Below are 14484 nucleotides of genomic sequence, written 5' to 3' on the forward strand. Positions count from 1 at the left end.
GTATATTCTCTTGTCACTGCAGAATGGAATTCAGCCTTCTGGTAAGTGATATCTAAATCACTGCTGCAAGGAGAAGATGAAATACGGATGTGTGAGGGGGAGGCAGAGGCTGCGACTGAGCAAAAAAAGCTCGCACAGCAAGAAGAAATATCTCCAGTATGAAACGTGCTGCGTTCCCCGCAGCTGCTGTGTACCGCACGTGCGTGTTGTATGAACACGGCTGTGTCCTCTCGCCATTTAACTGGGAGATTACCTGATCTGTGTGTGCAGCCGCGTTGTGCATATGCAACCACTCAGGTGTTCGTTGCACACGCAGCAGCATCTGGAACCGCTTGCTAATCCACGTCTGTCCGTGCTCAGAGCCGCCTGTTCCGGCAGTGACGTTCCTGCCGTGTGTCCAGGGCTGGAGCAGCGTCTGCTGAACCTTCACTGTGCATTTGGGGTCACCACTTGACCCTGGGCATTGGGGTGAGGCCCTTTGAAAGGGAACCAAAAAGGAGAAAGATGGGTGGGTTGTCCCTGACAGTAAAAGCACATCAGGGCAAGCAGCAGAGTCAGCCTCTCCCCTCTCTTCTCTTTGGTATTTCCACCTCTCCTGTGTTTGGTGTCTGAGGAAATAGATGGTATCTCTGTTCCATCCCTGTTCCCCAGACCCCTCTCTATTCCCTCTTTGCTGCTGGTTTCTCCTGCGTCTGTCCCCCACTGAACACGGGTGGCCAGACCTGAACAAAGTCCCCAGATAAGATCTTCCTGGGGCTCTGCACAATGGAAACTTCCCTGAAACCCGGCCAAGGTGTCTGCTCAGGGAGATTTTCATCCCTGAGGGATGAGATTTTCCTTTGAAATACTCATTCAGATAGCATAAATGTTGCTTATTCAAGATTATATTTTTTCTTGGCTTTATACATTTCATTACAGCTTCATTTTTTACAGTCAATTCATGACACCTTTTACAAGTACAACTGGAGTCAATTTGAAGCTCAGTCTTAACAAAGCCAACATTTGTCAGGCTTCTGTAACTTCTCTGCATCACTTTTTGTCAAGAAAATATTTTTCCAGTGCTGCATTTGAAACAGGAATGAGCATTGTAAGTCCCACAACTTTGCAGGGATTGGGAAAAGCTGATGATTTCCTACAATAAGGCTCCTCGAATCCCTGCCCATACACTCTGTGTGCCGCCTTCCCGTGCAGGCAGCCCCGTCAGCCCTTTATCACATTTAGACGCCTCAATAATTCTCACCATTTCCTAAAGAGCTGGTTTCCTCCAAGAACTGGGGCCACCAGCACCGGGCAGCCTTTTTAACCCAGAGCAGGGGAAACGGCGGCGAGCGAGTGATCCAGGCTACAAAGGGCAGCAGAGCCGGCGGTGACGTTACTGGTGTAAATCAGGAGGCGGCAGCGGGTGCTGCTCGGGGCAGGGGCACAGGGTGGGTGCTCACGAGACAGGGGTTCGGGGGCAGGTGTGTCTGCTTGGCTGCAGGTTTTATATACAGGCAACTTTTTCCATCTGGGTTGCAGGACAGAAAGAGAGGACGGCGCAGAGTCTCGGTGAGTCCCGAAGAGCCCGAGAGGAGCCGGGAGCCGTCCCAACGCTGCAGCTGATGCAGGTGACACCGCGGGCTGGTGGAGGCTGCGAGGGGACAGGGTGACCTGTGCTGGTGGTGGTGTCACCTGCAGCTCTGGCAGGACCTGGGTGATGTGCCTGGTGCTCGGCTGCTTTAGTTTGAGATTCTGCTGTGCACCAAGCTCCTATGTCTGTTATTTCAAAGTTAAATTTCTGTTGATAGTTATTATTTATAACTTTATAGTTTATTTTTATCATTTGAGCTTTGGTTTATTGCTTTTAAAAGTTAGAACAAGACAAATCCTCGGATGCTTCCCTTGGCAAAGGCCCCCACCAAAACACGTGTAACTTTTCATCTATGGGACACAGAAATAACAGCTGCTTCAAGAGCAGTTTGGCTTTCTTTTGTGTGAACATGTAGGATATTTGGGGCAGGTCCCAGGGGACAAGGACAGGGCTGGTGTTGACCCACGTGTGTGGACATGACCCAGGTCCTGCAGCCCCAGGCCCAGCACAGGGGGGTTCTGGCTGCACCTCGTTCCTTGTGAGGTTGCTGGGGGCTCTGGAGTCTCTGCCCACGCTTCCCACTCTGCTGTGTGTCTTCCCAGCAGGGGACTCTGCTGGAGATGACGGTATTGAAGCTTTTTGGAATTGTCCTTTTCTGTGGCCTCCTCTCGCCCTCCCAAGAAGTCCTGTCGGCTCTGTCCTGTGCCGTCAGTCCAGTGGCGATGCAGAACGGTAACTAGAAACATGAGCTGTGTTTGGTTGGAAAGCTCTGTGGGGCCATGACGTGGAGTGAAACTTCCCGAGTGTCTTCACCTTTATTTTATAGTTCCTCGGGGCTGCAGACTTGCAGTGTCTGGCAGCCCCCGCCGGGCTCACGGCTCAGGGAGATCTGCTCTAGAACTGGGAGACATTTCAGCACCAAACAGCCACACAGAAGTTCAGGGCTATGTCTGGGTTATTTCCTCTTTTTGTCTTAGTTTTTCATTTCCACATTGGAGCAGCTGATATTTGGCAAACAACTGCTGTGATGTTTAGCAGCCATGTTAATATTTGCAGTTCTCCAGGAGGAAAAAAAAGAGGCTTGTTTCAAGTTGTTTCTGTTGAAAAAGCAAAAAGCAAAACCAAACCAACCAACCAAAACTGCTTTTCAAATGGGAAATGAGTTGCAAGTTAAACCCAATTGGTGTTGTTATCACCCTGTCAGTGTCCGACTGTCCTGCAGTGGTCAGTTGGACGCTCTCTCCTGCTGGTTCGGTCACTACGGGCAGCTTTGGGTTAGCGCATGTTGTAAAACATCATCCCCTGTGTGATCTGGCTCCATTGTGACAGCTGATGACCCTGCAGCAGCTCTGGGGCAGGGGGTGCGCTGGTGCTGGCTTTGCCAGGCTGGGCCTGGACGGGTGGGTGCGGCCGGTGTGTCCTGCAGTGCTGTGTGTCCTGCAGTGCTGTCTGTCTTGCAGCGCTGTCGAAGACCATCCTGCAGAGCAGGCTCTTTCAGCGGCACCTGCAGGGCCTGGTGCTGCCCAGCATCCTGGGGAATGGGGGTCTGCTGTCCGCCCCCACCAGCATCACTGGGTGAGTACAGGGCAGGGGCTCCGCGGGGGCAGCACCGCAACAGGCAGCTCCTCAGCAGCAAACCTGAGCTGCAGCTGCACCCTTGGCCACAGCAGTTATCCTCATCTTGTGGTGCTGTTGAAATTCCAGCCCACCGAAAGTTGTGTGTGTGGATGGTGAGGTGCATGGCAAGTTGTGGAAGCAGATGCAGAATGTCAGCACTGCTGCTGCTGTTGAGATCTGAGACACTTGACAGCACTGAGCAATGGAGGAGGGGGCTGCAGAGAGCAAAGATGCCTGCTCTGGGAAGTGTGTTTCCAGGCTGCCCTCATTCAGGGTTCAGCTGCAGACCTGTCTCCCACCCTGGAGTCACTACCTTGTGCTTACAGTGCTCTTGCCTCCAGCTAGGGGTGCCCCTGGTGGCATGGGTGCTGTGGGTTACTCAGTACATAGAGCTGTGCCCCTCTGCTAGCAGAGCTTTCAACTTGTGCCGCTTTTGCTGTTGTTCGCAGGCTGCACCTGGTCAGGTCTCAGTTCCCCAGGCTGTCGGTGGCGCTGCTGTCGGGGATCGGGGTCCAGCTGAGCATCACTGCCGAGCTGGAGCTCCAGGGCAACTGGTGAGTGGGTGCGTCACCGTGAGAGCCCTATCCACAGGCTTCCTCCTGTGCCATGTTTTGCACCTTTTATGGATTTCTAGGTGTTTCTTACCTGTAATAAAGTCACAGAGTAGAACAGGCACCAAGGGATGGCTTGTGGCAACTGATAAATTGTGGTGCGGTTTGTGGCCATTGGCTTTGCTGGGTTTCTCTGCTTAGAGGCTGAGAGATGAAATCTGTTCAACGCATTTGCTTTTTCAGCTTGGTTGGCCTTCTTTCAGACCTAATTGATATCTCGGTGGCTGTGAACATCACTGCAAACATTAAATGCACGAATTTTGAATCGGGCACAGTGCAGGTCGTCATTGAAGACTGCCTCTGCATTCTCGGGGCCATAAAGATCAATCTCCTCTCTGGGTAAGTGCCTGTGGATTTATGTTTGCCATCGCCTGCAATCCTCCTCTCTTTATCCGCTGATCTGGACAGGCTGCCAGGACACAGATGGTGCTGAGCAGATACAGGGCCAGGCCTCGGGGAAGTCGTTTCTTTCCCGTTGCCAAAGCCGGTTGCTTCAGTGGAGCTGGGAAAAAATGTGATTGTTGGAAGATGAGGGTTAATATGCCCTGTTTGTCTGTGGAAATTTAAAGAGGTTTGGTGCCTCTTCTGTTGCACTTCCTTTAATTTACCTTGTGAATTGATATCCAAAGGGTAGGAAGAGCAGGACAGGGGGTGTTCCAGGAGAGCAGCTTCTTGCCCTGGTTTCACACTCTGCCCTTGGCTGCTGTCACAGAAAGATGTTGGACATATGGACTGTGGCTCTGACCGCTGTGGAGATGTGTAATTCCATGCAAATGTCCCTTCTCCCGCTCAGACTTATTAAATTTTTGGTGGAAAGAATTTGCTGACTTCATATATTGATGAATGCAGCAGTAAATTGATCATGGGAAATATTTTCTTTTACTGCTTTTGAATTACTCACTTTTCAGGTTCACTGAATTTCTCCTAATTATTTTTTGCATTATGCATTATATTTCAATCAGTGCAGCAGCTGGTTTGAAACAGACTGTGTAAGTGAGCAGAGGAACACAGCTCACCCTCTCTGGGGTCACATTTTAAGTGTTAGCAGGATAGAAGTGATGGTGTGTAGGATGTGGGCTCTGGGCTAAGGGGGAGCGAGGGTGGACGCATTTGGCTTCGTGGCAGTTCCTCAGATGCGTCTATAGGCAGAACTTGGGCATAAAGAACAAGACATGATGAATTCCTGCTGGCTGTGGCTTGCCGACTGTGCTGCTGCACGTTCCAACTCAATAGCCCAGTAATATATTGATTATCAAAAGTAAATGGCTCTGCGCTGCCTGCAGGCATCCTGCATCCCTGAGCGATCTGTTCAGCAGCAGCGCTGCAATGTTACACAGCAGATTTCTCCTTGTTATTCTCCATGTAAATTGTTTCCTTCCCATAACTAACATGGAGATATTTCATAATGGCTCCACCTCCCCTTAACTACAGCACTGATTTAAATAGCAGCCAGCTGAACGCAGGTGACGCTGCAGGGGGCTCACTCCTTCACTGCAATGGTGTCTGCACCCCCCCAGTGCTGGAATCAGCCCAGTTCTGTCCCAGTGAGGCCAGCAGCTCCATCCCCTCCCGCTCAGCCCCGCTAGTGTCACCTGCAGTGGTGTCACCTGCAGCAGTGTCCCTGCGGGGATGGCTGGGGACCAGCGGGGTGTGAAATGAAGGCTGGAAATGCCTTGGTCTCCTCTCCTGCAGCTCTGTGTGTAGTGATGAGGAGTTTTATTTTTTTCTCCTTTCCAGCTTACTGTCCCTACCAGTAAATGAGATAGTGCTTAACCAGCTGACAGCGACTCTGCCCGGTTTGGTAAGCCTGAAGATTGCTCTCCTCTCCTAGCTGAAACACAGAAATATTGGAAACAGCATGCTGGGAGGTCACAGCAAGCTGCACCGTTATTCGGTGTTGCTCGCCGTGTCACTGGTGCTCATGGCCAGCCCGGCTGTGCCTGCGTGTTTCTGCCTGCTGGGCAATGCCTGAGGCGCTCCCCAGCCCCAGCAGTGCCCTGGGTTGGGTACCCAGCTCCAGGGATGCTCCACTGCCCCAGGTCCTTCCCAGCTGCTGCCCGAGGCCACGCAGCCCCTCTGCCCCGGGGATTTGGACAGAAGGGGTCTGGGCAGGCGAGGGTGCTGCTCCTGCAGAGTGGTGCCCAGGGCTCAGCGTGTCTCTGTTTGTGTTGCAGCTGTGTCCAGTGGTTGATATTGTGGTCAACCTGGTGAACATCCACCTGATGAGCACTCTCAACGGTGGGTGTCTGTTGGAGGGGGAAGTGCTGTGGCCACATTTCCAGGCTGGTCCAAGGGCAGGAGCTGCTCCCTGTGGGGCTGTCACCGAGCCCGGGATTCCCACCAGCAGCCTGAGAGAGCTGCTCGCACCTTGGCCCTCCTTATGCCTTTTTTATACATCACTCTCAGCTTCAGCTTTTCTTTGATGCTTTTTTTGGGGCTGCATTCTGAAGGCAGATCTTACCCAGCGGAGTTTGGGGATGTTTTGGCTGTTTGGAGCAGCAGTGAGCATCCCACAAGCTGTGTACACTCGGGACCTGGGTGTGCGGTCTGGCTGGTGGCCGGTGGCAGGGGACAGTTTGTGTTGCTGCTCATTTCCTGACATTGTAATGATGTTTCTTCTCTCTGAAGTGATGACGCCAGTTGGTACGGCAGGAACGATTCACTACCACCTGGCCAGCCTCCCGTTTACCTCCGGCTTATTCCTAGAGCTGGATTTGGATGTAAGTTAGTGCTGGGTGACAGGACCCTGCGGGTGTGACTGTGACATGGTGACTGTTCGTCCTCGTCCTGGGCGCACTTGTCTCCTTCCAGTGCAGCCACAGGGAGGAGCTGGGCTGATGGTTTATTTCTGGAAACTCTGACTGAATATTTAGATCCTTACCCAAATCACCACTAAGCGACTGCGTGCACTTTTCCTCAAGCCCCCGTTTGCTCTGATTGCAAACTTGTCCTGAGTCTGCCTCAGACTGCGTGTCTGCTCTTCGTCACTGCCGGGACAAGCAGTTTGCACCCTCGCCCTCCTGCAGGCTGGGTGCAATTGCTTTCTGCCTTTACTGTTCAGTGTCCATGGTGGGTCAATGCTAAACCAAGCTAATGTACTTTTTTACTACTGTCTCACTGGGGAGAAAAAACAAAGAAAAAGAAACCAGCAAAAACCAAGCAGTACTTTCAAACAGGAGAGCTTAAATAGTGGCTAATGAGAAGTGACTGGGACTGCCACAGACTCCACACCCTCCCTCTTGAGAATCTGGGCTTTGAAGGGTCGATGTAACATCCGTGTCCCCTCTCCTGGCAGGGTGTGGTGCAGGACGTGGGAGGCAGCATCATCCCCCACGACTCGTCCCCCTCTGCTTTGCCTCTGCTGCTGGACAATCTCCTTGTCATGGGCGTGCGCCAGGGCTTCCTCAATGCTGTGGTGGTCCTCATGTTCCAGATCCCGTCGCAGAACCTCACCTGCGCGCCCGGAGCCGTGAGTGTGGCAGCCCTTGTGCCACCCTGGGGAGGTGGTGAGGGACACACGCCAGCGTGGCCGTGGCTCTGCGCAGGCTGTGCACCATGTCTCTGTGCCCACGTGTGCACGTGCTCACCTGCCAATGCTCCAGCCCCCGCGCTGCCTCCTCCCTGCTCCTGTCAGTAATCTATAGCAGCACGTGCAGCCATCAGCCATTGTCGCTGTACGGGCACCCCAGGGACACCTGTTGAAACCAGTCGTGTACTGGTTATGCCACAGACTCCCGGAGGTCTGTCATCCATTTCAATGAGTCTTCAAAATATCATCGAGAAGAGCAACTTTGCACACACAATGCAATTCTCCAGGCATATGCATTTTTTGTACCTCTGACCTGTATTTCCACTGGGAAATATTAGGGGTCCACACACTGGAAAATGTGGAAAGCCCGTGGGTTACGTCTCCTCCTGCAGCTGGTTGCTCTCACCTTATCAACTGACCAGGAATTGCCCTGGTAGCCGGGGAGCAATGGAGCAGGCGGGGGCTCCGGTGCTGGCTCCTGTGTGTGGCTGAGCTGCCCGGGGACAGGGGGTGAGGGAGGGCTGGGGGACTGGCCCCAGGAGCACAGTGAGTTGTGGGGACAGGAACACAAGTAGGAGAGGGATGGCCCTGGCAGGACAGTGTTGCTGGAATCGGCTGAAGCGCTCATTGGGGCTGTTCATGCTTCTGTTCCAACAGTTCTCTGGGGCCAGCGAGCTGCAAGAAGCCATCACGACCCTCGCTCCCACGGAGGTGAGTGGCTTTTGCTGGTGCGAGGATTTGTGTAAACCTCACCAGGTCCAAGGCCATCCAAGTGATGCACCTGGATGTGCTGGGGAGCTGCTGCCCCAGGTTTCTGCTCCTCTGCTGCCCTCCTCATCGCTCTGTCCAGCTGTGCCAGCATCGCTCTGTCCAGCTGTGCCAGCATCGCTGTGTCCTGGTCCCTTCCAACCCAAACTGTTCCCTGATTCTGTGCTGCCACCTGCATGCTGGGAGCAGCTCAGGGGCTGGAGGTCTGACCCAGCCCTCGGTGCCTGCCCTCCTGTGTCCCATTGGCTCTACCCAAAGTTCTCCCTCTCCCTAAGCAGGGGAACGTCTCCTGCAGCTCCCAGCATTGACAGAAAGAGCTGGTAGACATCTGTCATCCCCCGTTTCCTGGGCACTTCTCATGGCCGCAGCCCCTTGGTGTCCACCTGTGTCCCCTCAGCCCCTCACTGTCCCAGCAAGGAGAGCTGACCTCTGCTGCCTGACCTATTTGCTGTGTAAACTGGGCTTGTCCAAGGTCTGTGTGACCATGAGGGAGACCCTACAGAGTTATGGGTCTATGAGAGTCCCCCAGAGAGCTGCCTGTCCCCTGCCGGCTCAATGTGTGAGGTGCAGTATCCACCTCCATGTGTCCCCAATCCTCATAGTGCTCTGTCTGCCATGGAAGCCATCCTCTGAGCATTCAGCTGGCCTTGGCTGGGAACCCGCTTATCCTCTTGGAGGAAAACCAAGCCACCCTCAAGCTTTCGGTGCTGATTCGGGTGTTTGTTAATTTGGATGGATCCATCCTCAACCTCCTGCTCCTGAAGGCTGTAAGTGTGGATGGCAAGACCTCAAACCGGTGCAGGGTGCAGCTGGGCAGGTGGCTGCCAGCTGGGCTGGGGACACCTCCACCGCCTGATCCTCCCCCTCTCTGCTTGCAGGACCTCGGGCTCAACGTCCATGTGTCAATTGCTGGAGGCAAACTGGTGCTAGGCTTGTCCCTGGGCAGGTGAGTCATCCATGGGGGCGCTGGAGCTAAAGCAGAGCCCCAGCCCACTCAGTCCCTGGGCAGCCCCAGCCCCTCCGCCGTGCTGGGGGCTCCGGCTGGCTCAGGGAAGAGGTCTAGTTTTCTGGGAAGCAGTGGCCAGAAGAGAGCAGGACAGGCTGCGATCCATTGGGGATGCTCCCAGTGCTGCAGCAGCGTGTCCCTTGGTGACACAGCATGTCCCTCAGTGGCATGGCGCTGCCAGAGCTCCTGGGTGATGTCAGAAGGGACGGGGTGTTGCACAGACACGCTGTGACACAGCCGGACACCACTGCCCTTGCACGAGCTGGGGATGTTCTCTGGTGTTGCTCTGGAGCCACTAACATGGAATGTTTCTCAGTGTCTGTCAAACAGGCATTTCATTTCCCCAGTCTGGGCATTCTCTGGCTGGCCGATGGCACAAGGGGGAAAGGGACTGCTGGCTTTCGGGAAATGTGACAGCAGTGGGAAAATAGTGGGAGACTGGGGGAAAAGGCTGGGTCAGTTTTATAACCAGGAGAAATGAGGTAACCTGAGTAATTGTGGGACTGTCAGCTTGACTGGGATCCTGGGCAGTAGCTTGAAAAGTCTGGTGTTGGCCATGAGTGATAAAGGACTAAAGGGAAGTACTGTCATTAATGCCAGTCAAGGTATGATTAAAGATTGGAAAGCATTTCTTATAGTGTGAGGCTTGAGGATTTTAAGCCATTTCACTTGTCAAAGAGTTAGATTTAGAAGCAACATTGGCATTGCTTGTATGCAGCAATATAGAGAATAGAAATGCATCAACGGGCTTTTAATTCAATAGACAAAGATATAACAAGATTCAATGGAAGTAGAAAAGAGAAATTCCAAGTGGAAATAGAGCATATGTTTTAGCTATGGAGATAGTTGTGTGATTGCAGTGATAGATTGGGAGCTGTAGCAAATTCTCCAGAGCTTCTGATCTGTAAACCCAGGCTGGGTGCAGCTCCTGCAGCTCCTACAGCTCCGCTCTCAGGCGGCTCCTCTCAAGGGTCAGTAACTTCCCGGGCGCAGAGGGGAGGCAGGAGCCAGCGTGTGCCCTGCTGCACTTACACACAAATAAACAATAGGTTAAGCTTTTATTTTCCTATTTTCTTCTCTCCTGCAAGTGTGGCAGTGCCTGCTCTTTGTGTTACAATATTGTGATCCCTTATGGACGCCGCAGTGATGCCTCCCGGGTCCCTCACGCAGGGGCTGGGGGCAGCGATGGGATCAGGCGGTGCTGGCCTCGTGTCTGACGAGCCTTTGCTTTCCTTTCCCTGCAGCACTTCCATCTCCCTGGAGTCCTCTGATGTTGGCATCAGTAATGTAAGTCTGGGTGCCAGCCTGGGCTTAGTCAGGTGGGCAGAGCGGCTCTGGGGCAGGAGGGGACACGTGGCCACTGCACAATGCTGAGACGTGTCCTGGCTGGGGTGGGTAACGGCTCTGAGGGTCTCAGTTCTTCACTCCTCTACTCCGTGGGTTGTAGCAATTCTTCTTTTGCTTCTTTTTGTTGTTGTTGTTCTTCTGCCTTTTCTAATAATGCAAATGTAAAGCCTGGAGTCTGTTTATTCATCCCTGCTTGGCAAAGCTTACACAGAGCTCCAGTGGGAGATTTACCTGGTAGAGAGATTCCCAAAGGAAGGGTGAAATACAAATCAAGGAAGAAAAGTAGACTTGCTTTGAAGAAAAGAGGGACTGTTTGTTCTTGTGTGTGTCAGCGGGCAGTGGTTCCCAGTCCCGAGGACGGGGGCTCCCAGCACTGCTGCACTGTTTGATGCTCCATGTCCATGGCAGCGCTGCTCACTCTTGTTCCTTGTCCGGTGCAGATCTCGATGCTGCAGCCCCACTGCAGCAGCCTGCTGGCGGAACGGCTGGTGCCCCTTCTCAACGGTAAGGTGACCGGCAGCACTGCGACGTGGGAGGGCTTGGGCCAAGGGGCAGAGAGATTTGTGTGTGACTGGACCTGCAGCAGGAGAGCTGGGGCGATGGAAAGTCTGCAGTCCCCGTTCTGAGCCTGGGCTTAAAAGTCCCAGCCTTATTCTTGCACTATTTGCCCCAGCTCCAGCCCTGAGGGTCCTGGCAGCGATTGGTGGCAGAGAGCGTCAGGAAAGCCAAAATGCATCATTCCGGTGATGCTGCGGCGTTCGTCCCCCCGCGCAGCTCCGCTCCCCTGGCAGCTCTGCCATGTGGTGGGAACCGGTTCAGGACCCGTCTGTTCCCCACAGGAGTTCTAGAAGTCGGGATCCCTCTGCCGAACGTGCTGGACATTTCCTTACTGAAGGCGGATATTCAGATATTGGCGGTGAGTGTCCATTGGGCTGTTTCCCCACAAGGCACCAATGTGGGTCACTGAGACCTGCCAAGGGAGTTTAGTGTGCAAGAGCTGTAGATTTTAAGCCTTGAAAGGCCAGAAAATGTTGCTCTGCCTGACCTCCTTCCGAGCACTTCATGCCCATGAGCGTCAACAAATCGGATCTGCAGTGAGGAACGTTCAGCTCCCTGGGCAGGTCCTGTCCCCATCCCGGCCGCTGTTCCTTTCGAGAGAGCTCTGGGAGCAGCTCAGACCTGGGTCTGGGAGGCTCTTTCCAGTGGCCCCATCTAAAGTGTCCTGAATTACACCAAATTCCAGCCCTGGGCACCCTGGAGGTGTCCCGGAGCAGCTGGGATGTTTGCCGGTGCTTCCCAAAGGGTTCTGTGCCTTAGTCCAGGTCTGCTGGGAGGATTTTTGCGGAGGGTTTGTTGGCTCTGTGCTGGCCCTGGCAGCCGGGCTGTGACGTGGCCGTGTCGCTCTTGCCCCTTTGCAGGGGCTGCTGTTGATCCTGGTGTGAGCACAACAGGTCCAGGCACCGAGAGGTGGGAAGAGAGACCAGTGGGACGGAACGTCGAGACCAGCATCATCGCTTTTGTTTTCTCAACTTGATTCAAAATTCTTTAACATTTAAGACACTTTAAAGTTAATTGGCTCATGTGAGCGGTAAGATATGGTCATAAGCCACAACCTGATAGACAGCTCTGTGTACAAATATTTATATAGAGAAATTATCATGATTTGGGGGTCACAGAGCAGTCGCATGTGGTGCTGCAGTGCCATTGTTAAATTTGTTCTGAGGAAAAATTGTTCTTGATATAATGAAAACATTTCACATGGCTTTCTCAGTAAATGTCGCCATCCACGATCAGAAGGGTCTGAAGTGCTGAGGGGGAGCTCAGGATACATTTGCCATGTAACTCTTTTAATAAACATTCCTACTTTTTTAGTGCTTGAAATGAGGTTCTGGTTTCTGATGCTTCTCAGGGAGAGTATCTGTCCAGCCTCTTGCTGTGGGACCTGGTTCCTTTGTGACAACAGATACTTTGTTTTTTGGTCTGAAAACTTTTTCTACTTTAACTTCCCCAAAAAATTACGTTTGGATATTCAGTGGCTGCTCTTGGCTGGGGTGACCTACTGACCAAACGCTAATCCACATGCAGAAATCAGAATGAGATTGAATTTCTGAAGGTCATGAAGCATTTCTCAATAGAGTCTGGACACGCTGGTACAGCCATGGTGCTGGTCCAGCGAGGGGGCGGGCTGCCTGGCCCTGTCACACCGAGCAGGACGGGTGTCACCGTCACCCGCGCCAGCAGCCGGAGCGCTCCCAGCCGCCTCGGGGCTACACGGTTCATCAAACTCGGCGTCTCCATCCGTCGTTTTGCCTGCAGGCTGGCACAAAGGGCTTTGTTAGCACAAGGTTTAGTGCTGGTTCCTGAGCAAACACCTGCTGTATGGTAAGTAAAGTTTAGCCTCTTTTCTGTGCTTGTTTGGCCAGCGCGTCTGCATGCATTCCGGTTTGCTGGGAGGGGATTAATTTTGCTGGCTCTACAGAATAATCTGTGATTGTTGCTGTCCTGGGGTCTCTTTGAGTTGAGAAGGAAAAGCGTCACCGCGAGTCTGGGATCGCGGAAAAGTGGAAATGTCGTCTTGTGTGTCTGCAAACGGCATTTCCTCCCAGGGCTCGGCCTCTGTCACATTGTCTGTCACATAGGGCTGAGCAGAAGAGGCAGAGGAGCCTTTTCTAAAGGAAAGGGCAGCATGTCCTCAGTGTAACCCGGTACTTCTGCAACTCTAAATCTATTGCTCTGAATTGCTGGTATGTTCAGGAGTAAATCCAGAGCAGGAAAAACTGCAAGTTGGAATTCACAAGCACTGGAACAATCCAGTCCCCAGGAGAAACACCACGTGGGGGTGCAGAGCCAGGCAGAAATGCCTGAAGCCAGAATATCCACCAGCAAATAAATACAGATTTTTACTACTGTAGTTTATTCCTTTTGGGAAACTGGTTTAAGATATATTAGTCAAAGAATAATGGTTGCAGCTCTACCAGGAAACTTTTATTAGGAGCAGTTCCCGCTATTGCCAACTTCAGGCATTAAAATCATTAGTCAGGTCCCCAAGCTGGGCATATAAACCTTCAGGGTTTTTTACTCCTTATAATAAATCCACTTGGCTTGTTTTGTTTGCTTTCCTATTTCTGAGTCTCTGAAATATGAGGTTTTGAAGTGCTTTTCAGCAGCTCCAGAGGCCAGGAACCCTGTGCTTAGCTGTTGCAAGTGGAAGCAGATGTGTGTGATGACCGTGGGTTCGCGGGCAGCCCCGTGGCCGAGCTTGACCGGAGCCAATGGTCACAGCGCGGGGGCTGCTCCATCCCAGCATCTGCCATGGGGCAGCTCCATCACCACCCCACCCTGACAGTGTGGGCTCTCAAGTCTCTTGTGGGTTTTTTTTTTCTCCCCCTTTATTTTGCTGAACAACCTCTTGAGCACAGAGATGCATTTGATCTGTAGGAAAGAGCATCCCAGTATGGACCAGTGCAGCTGCTGGACTGTCCATCTGTCGACAGTCATGTTTCAATCAGCGTTTTCTCTGTGATGGGCTTTGTCAGAAATATAGTTTTGAAAATATAACTGGCTTCAAGTCTAAAATTAGAAACCATTATGCAGGCTGATTTTTTTTTTTCTTCTTTTTTTTACCATTTCTAACCCAGGGAAAACCACTACCCGTAATGTTCCCATAGTAACGTGAGGAGTGGAGGAAAAGCAGACGCAAGGTTTCTTGTTGGTAGGGGCTGTGTTGTTCTGCAGCTGAGAGGCACAGGGCTGCTTTGAATCCATACAAGTTAGTGGAATTTTCATGCTTCCTTAATTAAATGTAAGGTCTGGACATCTGTACTGGTGCTGGTTCTTAGCAAAATTCACCTGGCTTTAGGTGCAGATTGTTGAAGGGAAAAAAAGTCAATAGTCATATCAGAAAATGCAGTATGAAAGAGAAATGTTTAATTAAAGTACAGAACGTTGTTACAACCCATCCTCTTTCTGCAACAAAAATACCAAGAGCAGGACTGGAAGAGAAGGCTGCTAGTGCAACGCTGTTATCATCCTAAGT

General features: G+C 52.3%; 1 protein-coding gene across 1 annotated transcript; it reads left to right on the forward strand.

Moving 5' to 3' along the window:
* Nucleotides 1–1577: 1577 nt before the first annotated feature.
* On the forward strand, nt 1578–11890 carry LOC308046698 (BPI fold-containing family B member 4-like; the record flags this gene model as incomplete). The annotated part of the gene is made up of 16 exons (XM_080354696.1): nt 1578–1607; nt 2173–2302; nt 3031–3145; nt 3637–3741; nt 3982–4137; nt 5536–5599; nt 5973–6036; nt 6427–6518; nt 7094–7267; nt 7985–8038; nt 8698–8862; nt 8974–9041; nt 10346–10388; nt 10889–10952; nt 11288–11364; nt 11867–11890. The coding sequence occupies exons 1-16, from the start codon at nt 1602–1604 to the stop codon at nt 11888–11890; spliced, it is 1401 nt and encodes a 466-aa protein (XP_080210822.1). The 5' UTR covers nt 1578–1601.
* Between the last annotated feature and the right edge of the window lie 2594 nt (nt 11891–14484).

The sequence above is a fragment of the Nesoenas mayeri genome, assembly GCF_963082525.1.
Source record: "Nesoenas mayeri genome assembly, chromosome: 16".
NCBI lineage: Eukaryota > Metazoa > Chordata > Aves > Columbiformes > Columbidae > Nesoenas > Nesoenas mayeri.